Below are 12,458 nucleotides of genomic sequence, written 5' to 3'. Positions count from 1 at the left end.
AATATTCGTAGAAATTTAGCTTGCTTTTACGTTCTTAAAATAGTCCTTTTTCATCGTTTCTTGTAGAGTGAAACATATATTTGAGCTTATTTCTTGACCGCAAATTATTTAAATCTGTTTCTAGGCACTTTTGAATAAATATTGTAACGATTGCCCTAGAATTACCCATATTGCTCAAACACTATTGGCTCAAAAGATATTCACAAACTTGTGACTTTTTATTGCAAAGAGCTTTGGCCCATACTGAGACTTTGAAACATGAGAAATTATGATTAAATAACAATAAGCATGTACATCTAATACAGAAAGTGTATTATTTCCTAATCATCAATAGCGCCCATTGTAATTAAAGCATTTGATTTCTTTCGGTGGATTACAACGAATTCAAAGCTCATGTTTCTGCTGCGCTTGACTGTTGCTGCTCTGCAGAAGCCAGCGTAATTGTTCGCTTCATGTTTGCGACTGAGTGTGCTCGTGTGCGTGTCTATAATTAAGGCCAAAAAGGCGAAATGGAAAAAAAGTGCTGGCCTAAGCTTTGCCGACGACTAAACAAAAGCCAGCAATGAGACGCTGAACCTTGAACTTGCTGCCGTTGGTGCTGATGTTGATGTGGATGGTGCTGCTGAACTCTGCTGCTATTTGGGTTTGTTTGATTCTATTCATTGTTCACTCGGCGGCAGTTGATTATGAGTGTTATTTTTTTTCTGCTCGTGTTTCTATTTTCTATTTGCTGGCTGTTTTTGCGAGCTGGCTTGTTGCTCTTTTGCTCTTTGGTCGTTTTCGGTTAGCCAACATAGCCTGAAATGGCCAAGCGTAGCATACTTCTGTGCGCCGAGGGTCTCTAATGTGCGCCATTTTGGTTTTATGCGGGGTCGGTGTGTGTTAGTGTATTGGTGTGTTGGCCAGTGTGTGCTTGTGTGCGAGTGAGTGTGTGTGCGTGTGCGTGTTGGCCCATTTGCCCAGGGGTCATTATAGACGCTTCCTTGGTCCGCTCGGCACGTTGTGGCCGCCAACTTCCGCTCTTGTTGCTCTTGATGTTGCTGTTGTGGCATCTGCAAGTGTTGCTGATGTTGCTGTTGTTGCTGTTGTTGCTGTTGTTGCTGTTGTTTTTGCTGATGCTGTTGCCGTTGCCACTTTGAGCCTTTTGGCTTTTGGCCTGGTCCAGCTCTCTAAAGTGGCAATTTGTCTAGTTCTGTAAGCGCCTCTTTTAACGATAATGATGATTGCGCATTGTTGCGTTTTTATTTCAGTGCACAACCTGTTCACACGCCACACTCACACTCACACACACACAAACAGAGAAAAATCCACTTGGAGTTATGCCTTTTTTCTGTGTGTGTGAGTGTCTGTTTGCTTAGCATTTTCCGATTTTCATTCATAGCCGCACCATTTCCCGTTTCATCCTTTTTCGACCGTGTTCTTTCATTCGGGACTTTTATTATTTTCATTGCCATTTCTTATTCCATTTGGCCGTCTGTCAGTTGTCTGTCTTTTGGTTTATGCCTTTTGCTTTCTCTCACTTTTTCCCAATTTTTTCCAAACATTTTTGCGCCCCCCCGTTTTGGCCAAAACGTGTCGTCGCCGTTGTTAATTTTTAGTGTAGGACGAATGTTCGCATTTGCTTTATTGGCCATGGCCGAAATGCAATACCGTCTAGACGCCGCGTTTTGACCAGGGAGAGGCTTTTCGGGGCCAGGCCAACAGCCCGAACCAATCGTTTGATGTTCCTATTTGTTTTGGCCGAACTATTTTGATTTGCTATTTGGCTACATTCGGTTTTGTTTTGGCCAATTCGGCATGACTGCTTTCGGTTTGATTTATTTTACATATTTTTTATGTTTGCTTTTGTTGTGTAAATAAAATCTAAAAGTTTCCATACAATTTTCGTCAATATTTAACCACACATTAAATGCATTTCAATTCACTCTGTGTGTGTGTGTGTGTGCGAGTATGTCGTAAATAATCAATAAACATTTTGCGGTTACCGACGGTCAGTGTCGTGGCCTCAGTTGACATCCATCGATGGCTATCGCACTCTGGACTCTGGGCTCTGTACTCTGGACTTTGGCCGTCGGCATCAGCTGATTACTTTATCACAAAAGCGTAAAATGAGGGGCCAAACGGAAGAGGGCTAGCACTCACACACACATGCATAACTTAGCCGGCATTCACGTGCTGCACCGAATGACTTTATCGACTGCTAAACGTCGCTTGGCCATTTGATGCGGACGTCGATGTGCACACGTTTAACCCACTGGCAAATATTCACACAAACAGAGCACTTGGAAAAAGATTGCACCAAAGATAGGCGATCAAAAATGGGAAATAAATATTATTATTTTGTAAATCGGAGGCCAATGCTGTCAATTTTAGTTATTTTACAAACTTAAAAAACACGAGAAAATACCAGACATTTAAAGCGTATATTAATGTATTTAAGGTTTAGCATCGCTTTCGCTGAAAGTGCAGTTTCTGAACCCTTTTGCGCCCAGTGTACTTCACTGAGCAGCACACACACTCTGCGGTAATTTTTCTGCTTTGTCGTGTGCCCTGGCTTTGGTCCTGGCTCGAGTTCACATCGTCCTGGGCCCTCAGTACTCAGTTCTGAGTCCTGAGTCCCGAGCTGCGAGTCCTGAGCCCCCTAAATGTTTATTGCTTCATTCTGTTCATTCTGTTGCGCAATTTAATCGATGTCTGGCTGTTGGGCTGCTGGGCTGGGCTTCACTTCTCCCCTTTTCCTGATCCTGATCCCTGATTTTAAAGAGCGGCTAATGTAAAGCGTTGAATTATGGCAATTTGCGATTTAATGAAACTGTATTCAGCCGGCAATCAGAAGTGCTCCATATATACTATGCGCTATGTACATGGACTGCCTGTCCATCTTGATGGGACTGCTGGTTCAGTGCCGTTCAGTGCGGAGATTGTGACTCACCACCACCCAAAGGATTTGGTTCCTTTTAAGCAATTATCTTATAACACAATCCTGTGGGGGTCAATCCGTGCCTCATTTTGCGCTCGAATGCGCCGCACAAAGTATTTAAGTAACTCAAGCCGTTACCAACAAAACAGATTTGGCTGAAGGAGAACGGATAGTGGCTATGGGATTTGGGGGCTCGGGATTGGAACACGGACCAGAAGTGGGCGGGGCTAACCCTTTTTGTTTGCCCTCCTGGATTATGTATTTGTGTTTATCCTTGGTTTTTGTCTGCTCTGTTTTGCTACTGCTGCTGCTGCGAAAGAGAGCTTACCGCAAAGAAAAAAAAAATGAAAGCCGTAATGAAATGCAAAATCGCTTAAGTTCGCCGGCAAGGGAAGCACACAGCTGCCCCGCCCCCCAACCGCCCCTTTTTGTTGACAGCGTGTTAGTGGAAACTAAATGAAATTTTCTTCATGCTCTAGCTTTGTGGGTTTTTGTTTTTCCCCCTTCTTCGTGGCTCTGTCGGCTGTGTGTTAATGTGTTTGGGGGTGTCTATTAAGGGTGCTACATGTACATCAGGCCAGACATCATCCGCATCATCGTTGCGTCCTTCTGATCATCATTACCATCGTTGTTCTGGCTGTAGCTGTAGTTGTAGTTGTACTTGTGCCGTCAGAAGGCCGCCGTTACCTTGGCCCCATTGCCATTGTCCTGTGCATAATTGAATGCTCAGACGCTTTTCAAATGCCACTTAATTCCCGTGGCGCAATATGTGTGGTTACATGGGGAAAAATCAGCTATCTATATATTGCATTGTGGCATATAAAAATACTTATAATAATATCTCAAACAAGCTGAAGCTAAGCATTTGAAATGGATTTGCTGTACGAGTTGGACTTCTAAACTAATGCCATACCCACTACCTTATTTCTCCCTGTGCACATGTGGGAGCTAACTCTTCAATGACTTCCGCATAAGTGTTTAATTTCCTGTGTATTAACATGCTTAGCACAACAGAGCGAAGCGAATAAGCTACAAAACGCAGTGCTGATGTGAAAAAGGGGTTGCAAAAAATGAAAAACCAGTAAAGGTGAGTTTTTCGTAACCCCCCTCTGTGTGGGCTGGCATAACGATTTGTGCCAACAAATTTATTTAAAAAGGATTATCAGCAGCTAAGCGCCATGCTGGCACACTTCAAAGGCCGCCACGCTTTTCCACCGCCCCCCATTGGAAAATTTTTCGGGGAGGGGGTAAGGGGGAACACAGAAACAAAGAGCAAACAAAACACGTAAGCGCTGCCATGCCATATGCAAATTTCAATGTCAGACTCAGTCTGAATTTGAATTTGAATTTGAACTCGAGTATGAATTTGACATTCAATTTTGTTTTTTTATGATTTGGTGGGATGGGGCAAAGGGTCGCAGGCTAAGTGGCTTTATTTTGATGATTATGGCCGGGGACAGGGTTTAAATAATCAAAATTCCGACCATTTTAAGACTATGCCCTAAGTTCCAGTAATTCGATGCGCTAGCAAAAATCGAGTTCTAGAATGTCTTTTCATTTTATGAAATTCCTGCGATAACCTTTCGCTTACCATGAACTCGATGACATTTATATGCTTTTAAGGAGGTTTTGGGCCGACTTCATATCGAGTTTAAAAATACCGAAAAAAATTGTAGCAACCGAATCAGAAGGCGTGAGAAATTCAATTTGTTGTCACGTCCATCAGGTTAAAATGAAAGTGGCGGGAGTTATTTTGTGGAGCAGGGTTGGCATTTTCATGTTATTGAATACTTTAAAAGGTTTTTCCCCCCAGCACCGAAAATTCGAATCTTTCTCAATTTTCAGCCGTGTTTCCCCGGGTCCTTTGTGGATTTCGGGGTTGGTAAAATTCTAGTTGAAACATTTTATTTACTAATTGCTGAGAATTTGCTGTATATGTGCGTACATATTTTTGGGAAAATTTGTTTCTCCTTGAATGAGTGCCTTCTCTACGAGTGTGTGTGTTCGTGTGCATGTGCGGAAGTTCACACACGCCTGAACACTCAGAGCCTGTCAAACGCACTGCTGGAAAATCCCCTTGCAGTTTTCCCTTTCGAAGTTGGCTGAAAATTTTCAAATTTCCGGCCCACCCACACCTCCGCGCCGAAGGAAATTGTCTACGCATGTTTCTGGCACTTTTAAGCGGATATAGTATATGTGGGAAACTATTCCGCCAGCTAAGTCTGCTCCTTATCCATTATTAATACACGAGCCAGCAGAGTGTTCAACACAAATTTGCAATTTGCTCAAGATTCGCTGAAGGGGGCGTGAATTAGCCCAGCCAGCCCGATAAGCATTTTCCTCCGCCAATTTCACCCCCCTTCGACTTCGACTTCTATAAATGGCATATGGATTTCCGTTGTCCGTTCGTGCCTTATCTCATTGCCATTGGCAATGGCAATGTCTGTCTGATGTGATAATCCGCAGGAATTAATAAATAAACCATTAACAAATAAACTAGAGCTCAGTCCATGCACACAGCATTGCATTGTGATGTGTTGTTGGGTGGTTCGTTGGTTCGGTGGTTGGGTGGCTTGGTGGCTGTCGGTGGTCGGTGGTCGCTGGCCTTTGGGCAAATGTGCGTGCCGCTGGGAAACCCTTATCAAGGACTCACCAACAGCCACCCAGGTCCAACCCTGACTTGACTTTCTGCAAACATCAGCAAACAAAAGCGGAAGGCTCACTCCAACACCTCACTCTTACGCTTTTTCCTTGGACAGTGGCACACATCCTTTAATGTGGTCGAAGAATTTTCAAGAATAGAAACCTTTACACTTTTCAATAATAGCATAATAAATGTTCACCCTCCTTCAACTTCTCTGTTGTGCGTACCTATTTTTCTATTTGATTTTAAGACCGCATTTTCATACCCCCCACTAAAGGTCAACGCTTTGGCAATAAATTTCCGACGTAGGCGTGCCTTTGAAAAAATGGGAGGATCCAATGCAAATGGCATTTGTGCGTGTGTCGCTTGAAATTTCAGTCAATTAAATGAAAATAAATGAATTATTGATAGTTTCCATGGCTCTCGTGTTAGTTCACCGTGAACTAAACCTTGGCCAAATGTAATTAGGGGATGAGGCGGCACAGCCAGTGGAAGAATGTCATTTGAATAATTTAAACTGTTAGACGCGCTCGCCGTTCGATTGCCAGACACAGGACACAGGACATCGCAACATCAGGACATCGGGAGCACAGGACATTGCGCGATGGACGGTGGATGGTGGGCGGCTTGGGCTCTGGAGTCCTGCTCCTGACCGGAGCCACAATGACGTTAATGACAGTGACGAGCGGTTGTTTGCCTCAGTTCTCGACCAAACATTCGGCGCAAGCAAACAAACAAACAAACAAACAAATGCACGCACGTACTCCGTGCGACACGCACTCACACTCACTCATAAAAAACAATCAAAATGCAAAACGGAACCAGGCAGACGACACTCCGTGGGGAAAGGCTCCTTATGCGTTTGTGTGAGTGTATACACTGAAAGGAACACTTTGCTGAAGAGCACAAAGTTGTGTGGAAAAAGTATTTGAGATATTTATTGGCTTGCAATTGACTAGAATTGAGAAGAAGTGCAAGACCTTGAATTTCATTTCAACCAAGAACTTCTAGTCGCACTTCTAGTTCCAACTACGTAGACCACTTCTCTCAGTGCACGTGCGTGAGCCTTGCACCAGGAGGATCAACGACAAACACAAATGGCTCCTGATTGCAGGCAGGAAGCAACAGCTAAGGGGATGTGGGAATGGGTGGTTCTACGTCTGTCTGGCTATGCGACTAGAATTCAACATTTTGCCGCCATTAAAATCAAATTGCACTTTCGTGCAGCACAGGCCGCCAGGATACTAAGCCAGAATCGAGAGGACAGGATATAGAATGGGGTGGGGCAGTGATGTGGCGAACCCACGGAGGTCACGAGCCGCGTCAACGTTTTTGGCAATTTCGGCAAAATATTGCTCTCGTTCCCGTGCAGCCATGCTTTTTTTATGATTAATAAAAGCAAATGTAAATAGTCGCAAATAAAAAGCAACTAAACGAAATGAAAGCAAGCGTTGCACAGGCGACCTTCAGCAGGGTGGTGCAGGTGGCCACATTGGGTGGGGTGGCTGGTTGGCAGGTTGGCTGGGAATTCGCCCTCTCCCCTCCCTGGGCCCACAAACTTTCGCTTAATTTCTATTAGCATTGCTGTCGCTTCGTTTTCATTGCTGCGGCACGCTCCGCAGGTTGCTGAGGTTACCCAAGGGTTGGACGGGGTTGCAAAAGTTGCTGCAGGGGTGAACCTGGGAATGCTGAGGGAATGCAACTGTCCGCTGGCTTGATTGTTTGTATTTCTCATGGCACTCGATGTCAGTCAAAATCGCTTCGTTTTCCCCCACTTGCGAAACAGTCCAGCTTGCACAGATCGAACCACATTGGTGCATATATAAATATATTTTCGATTTGGGAATTAGAAAGCTTAGTCAAAGGGAAACAATTTGTTTTTACTCGTAAATGTTTTATTTAATTTCATGAAATTGAATTGATCATGAGCTTAGCGTTTAACTTACGTTTAAAGCACATTCCATGTCTTGTACAAGAAGTCTGCAAAGTTTGGCTATAAAACGCTATTGCCACACAATTTTCGGCTGCAGAGCTGCAGAGAATTCAACTTAGGCAACTCTGACTGTAAACCCATTCCAGTTGTAACCCCAAAAAAGTATGCACCAGCCCACCCACTGAACCACTGTACCACTGAACAGTGAGCCCACCCACTTTGTACTGCTGTTTGTTTTACAACGTTTTTAACTTGTTTGCAAGGATTAGGTAAGCAACTCAAACAAGAGCGAGTGCCCAGGACATCCAACCAGCCAGGATGCAATGCGAACTCATAAAAATAGACAAAGACATGGCCTGCCAATTTTCAGTGGTGGTAAGTGGGGGTGGTGGTGGTGGTGGTGCGGGATTTCCCCGACCAGTTGCCATAGACTGATTTCCATTCAGCAACCGTTGCCAACATTAAATGCATCGAATTACATTTTCTATTAACCAACTTTAAGAGGGGGGCTGTTTGGCATCGTGTGGCTACTTTGTGTGTGGAAAAGGGGGCTAACTGAGGGTGGGGGGGTGGTTGTCCTGTGGTAGCAGCCCTGAGCGAATGTTGCTCGTTTGTTTGCTGCTTGTTTTACAATTCGCTTTTTTAACGCTTTCGCGCTGTGATTCCTTCGTCCTGCCAGCGGGTCCCTGACATTGTTGTGCGGCGCCTTGAACCTTTTGCAGTCCCTGCTCCTTGAGCCCCCATTCTCCAGCATTCTCCACCAGCCGCCAAGCCCAGTTCCACACAGTTCCTCACAGTACCACCCCCTGCTAACCCGTCTTGATTGCAGAAGTTTTTGTACTGCGCTTTGGCTAAGAAGCCGCTGGCTGCACGCCGTTTAGACCAGCTTCTACTCCACCTCCAGCTTTCTGGCTTTAAGTTATGAAAACTTTTGTCGTTGTTTTTCCTGCCCGCCTTTTCTTTGGCCGCTGTGTTTCTCCACCTCACTGTTCTGGTTTTTTCCACGTATTTGGTTCCTCTTTAAGCGCACATTAATCAAAGTTTTTCGCCGGGCTTAGTCGAAGTTTGAGGGCATTTATAAGGCAATTGTGGAGCTCGTTTCGTTGGCCACGACAGGTGTGTGTGTGTGTGTGCCGGCTTCTTGGCCTGTTTCTTTGACGGCTGCATTGGACATTGAAGCCATATGGCATTGTGGCTTAGCATTCAGGAGCACGATAAGAAAAGCGGAAGGTATAATGAATATTAGCTAGTTTTTCATTAAATACATTAAAAGGGTTGTAAGAAAGTTCAAGATCCCTTCTTTGTTTACATTTTAGTATATACTTTTATACTTATTATATTATTTTATTGCCTTAACGGGCGGTGTATGGAATTTTTGAAGAGTCTAATCTCCTTTAAAACTAAATGATGCTTTGAAATCCATTTACTTTAACAATCATTCCATTGCAAGGCTACCATATTTGGCTTCCATTTAAGCTAATTCTGTGCCACAGTGCAGCTGGACAGACCTGTCAAACAAAGGTCTCCGAAAATTCCTGAATTCCTGAAACTTTCTCGTCTCCTAGAACTGACCAGAGTTCTGGTTTCCAACTCCCTTCCCCTGGTAACTCCCATCTATGCTGCTCTGCCAGTGGAACCAAGTCGAAGAGCTGGGACAGCAAAAGTAAGCTGCAAGACATTCGACAGAGCCGACTGTCTGAAGGTTACCGCACACTCACACAATGCCTAATTGTCTTTGGGCTCGACTCTGTCTGGCCGTCGGCCCCATCCCCACCGCTCCGCCGCCCCCTATTTTCCCGCACCGAGCACCGATGCGCCCCGCCCCCTCGGGGGCCTGTCTGAGTGACTTATGTCTGGCTTTAGAGAACTTTTTGCAGCATACAATGTTGCATTGCAAATTGAAACACGCGACGCTACGCGATGCGGAGCATTGGGAAAAAAAAGAAGAGAATTTCCCAGACACACACTCGCACACACACACACATAGAACTACAGGCATATGCATAAATAATAATGCACGAGCATACTTTAAGTGCAGGCGTCTGCTAGGCTCAAAGCCCCGATTCTCTGTTATATTCCGGTTGAAGTTACCATGCCCCTACCCATAATCATTTCCCCTGCCATCCGAAAACCCTTCACTCGTCTAGCCGTCTGCTCTCGCTTTGGGCTGTCCGGTTGTTTTTCCAGGAGTTGGGCGGAGTGGGTGGCTTGTATGCACTTCAGTTGCTCGCTCGAAAGTGTCTGCTGCATTTACCCTTGAAAATGTAGCCGCTGCAGACTCCGCTGCACGTTGCACATTGCCCGTTGCACATTGCCCGTTGCAAATGAGTTCAATACACTTGGCATAAACACAAACATTACTGGGAAATCCACTCATCGCGCGGTACATTTTCCACTGCGCCGGCGTCGCATTTCCCAACTAATAATGCTCACGAAACTCTCGCTCTTTCAGGTTTTTCCCGAACTCAGAGCCGAACCATCGCTGCCAAGACGAGCGAAGCCCAAAGCGAGTGTGTTTATTTAACACACTTCCTCGTTGCGAAAGCCTTCAGTTCGTGTCTGCTGCTCGCGAAGTGCGCGCCACAGTGAAGAGGGAAAGCGGAAACGGAAACGAAAACGGGAACGAGTGCGTCGCAAGCGATAACGGAAACGGAAGCGAAAGCGTAGGAACATGTGTGTGTGACAGGACGATCTCAGCTAAAGCCGAATTTAGAATAGATCGCAGCCAATGCCGCTCAATGCCCAGCTAAAGATTGCTCAATCAGTGAACAAAGTGACATACGCGAAAGTCAGTGACTCAAACTGCAGCGCTAAGATACAAAAATACTCTATTGCCGATTTAAGCCAGGCCAAAAGGCAGGCAGGCAGCATGTGTGCCACGGGGAAAGGTAACCACAGGCTCTGTAGCCTCAGTGCCCTCCTCCTCGTCCTGGTCGCCCAAACTGTGCACGTGGAATACGCCCGGGCGGATTATGAGAACACCTGGAATCTATACTACGAGCCGCCCTGCTGCACGGGCTCATCTGCTGCCCATCATCTGCGCCACCACAAAGGTAAGTCCCTCCAGTTACTCAGTGCCATTGTCCCAACCCACTTCGCCCCGCCGTTTGCAGTCAAGGTAAGTCTAAGTGGTGGCCAAGGCTAAGGAGTCCCGTCTAATTTGCTGCAGGATTAGGGCTGGCTTATATGGCAACTAAATTCAGTTTGACTGCGTGCTGCACTGGGAGATAAAGCAGACACTTTCTGCGCTTATAAACTGGATTCCTTTTTAGTTCCCCAAATCATATACAATATTAAATACGTGTTATATATTATTATCCGGAAAAACACAAGGTGGTGTTTAAAGAATTATTAGGAAAGAAACTTCCAAAGCACAACTACAAGCACATGGTGCTGGTTTTAAGTAATTATATTGAAACAGTTTCCTAGAAACACAAGCAAAACACGTTGGCGCCGTTTCTATTTGCAGTTCTCCGACTTTCTTATATTATGATACCATAGCAAAAGAGAATACAACATCAAACATACAATTTCTTTAAGAAAATCCTGTGGAATATTTTTGTTAGTGCCCTCGCCCAGAGATATTCGAAATACAAATAGAATGGCTTAAACGTTTTCCTCACTTTGTTCGGCCTCGAATTCCCGCCCAGCTAAGCCCCGTCAAACAAAACTATTCACAACAATGGGCTGAGGGCCGAAATCGAAGTTTTGGGAAATAAGTCAACAGCTTACATAGCCGCGAATGCCAAGAAGCCGAAATAGATGTGGCTGCGAGTGTCTCTGTGTGTGTGTCTGTGAGTGTGTGTGTGGGCCATGGGCCGTGGGGGTTTCCCTTTTTATGGCCGAAAGGAATAATTTTCACTTTAAGCGGATTTGCCGCCCACGTCCCATGCTCCTTTTCTTGATTTGCCATTTCGGTCCACTTCCGTCGGCGACGTCTGTTATCCTTTTTCACCCGGCTCTCTGGCCATTTGGCATCCAGAACTCGTTCGCATTGCTATTGTTTTGCTATTGTTTTATTTCATCGGCAAGACATTTCTCTTCCGCATTGTGTGCACTCGATAGGGGCGTTCAGGGGATCGGCGATGTGGTGGGGGAGGGGGAGTTTTCCAGAACTTATAGACTCATTCGCGCGCAGCAGCCTGTGCTTCCTTGTACTTTGCTTTTCCGCCAGTACTCGAGCAAAATTAAAAACTTTTGCCCGGCTGCACGGTCTTCGTTTCGTTGTTTGTTCAACGGCAAGACCTCTCAACCACTCCCACCGCCTGACTTGCCCCCATCTTGACCGTCACTTCCGCCACTTAAGATGTGTTTTATTTTACCCGAGCTCTCCATTCTCTTCGTATTTTATTTTTTTTTTTTCACCCCAACTATTAGTGTTTAATTAGTTTTCAAGTGGACTTTTTATGGAGTGAAAGCCGAGCTAAGCCCAACACAGATTCCCGTTTTACTGAGCTGTCGCTGAATAATTAAAACTCATTTCGCATATCGGATGAATGTGAGTAAGTAATCCGCTTTAACCAACAAACTTCAGCAAATACTATTCGCAGCAGCAATGCAAAACTTTTTAATGCTCATCAGAAATTATGACTAGCCGGGGCTATTATGTGTGAAAATTCGCCTTTGTCTCGCATTTTTATTTACATAAACAATTTTGGCTTACGCAAAGATTCTCATCCTTACAATTACTGCAATCTGGGAAGGGATTTTCCAACCGCAGAAATGTAAACAGAAACGAGTTTTAAGCGCTCAAACTTTTCCGGCGACCCAAAAAAAAAATAAAAAAGGGAACGAAGGATATTTTCAACTTCATAAAGGTTTTCCGAGACGCCAAAGTAAGCAACAAAAACCAGACCAAATAACAAATAAAAAAAAAAAACCGAAAAGGGAAAACAAGAAGGAAAGTACGAGGCGAAAAGCGTTGGGATAGCATATCAGATGTTTGCGTTGTTAATTAAAGA

At 44.9% G+C, this 12,458-nt stretch overlaps 1 protein-coding gene across 3 annotated transcripts in view; it reads left to right on the top strand.

The window, feature by feature from the left end:
- LOC120445285 (semaphorin-2A) overlaps nucleotides 1-12,458 on the top strand; it is a 47,227-nt gene that overhangs the window by 2,621 nt on the left and 32,148 nt on the right. For all 3 annotated transcript variants that reach the window (XR_005615739.1, XR_005615738.1, XM_039625587.1), the window contains exon 2: nucleotides 9,950-10,550. Coding sequence is in view for 1 of the 3 variants with exons in the window: in XM_039625587.1 (XP_039481521.1) it covers nucleotides 10,226-10,550 (325 nt within the window). In the remaining 2 variants the exon portion in view is untranslated. The remainder of the gene's footprint in view (nucleotides 1-9,949; nucleotides 10,551-12,458) is intronic.

The sequence above is a fragment of the Drosophila santomea genome, chromosome 2R (assembly GCF_016746245.2).
Source record: "Drosophila santomea strain STO CAGO 1482 chromosome 2R, Prin_Dsan_1.1, whole genome shotgun sequence".
Lineage (NCBI taxonomy): Eukaryota > Metazoa > Arthropoda > Insecta > Diptera > Drosophilidae > Drosophila > Drosophila santomea.
The sequence above is the reverse complement of the archived record's forward strand: the minus strand, read 5'-3'. Positions and strand labels throughout refer to the sequence as shown.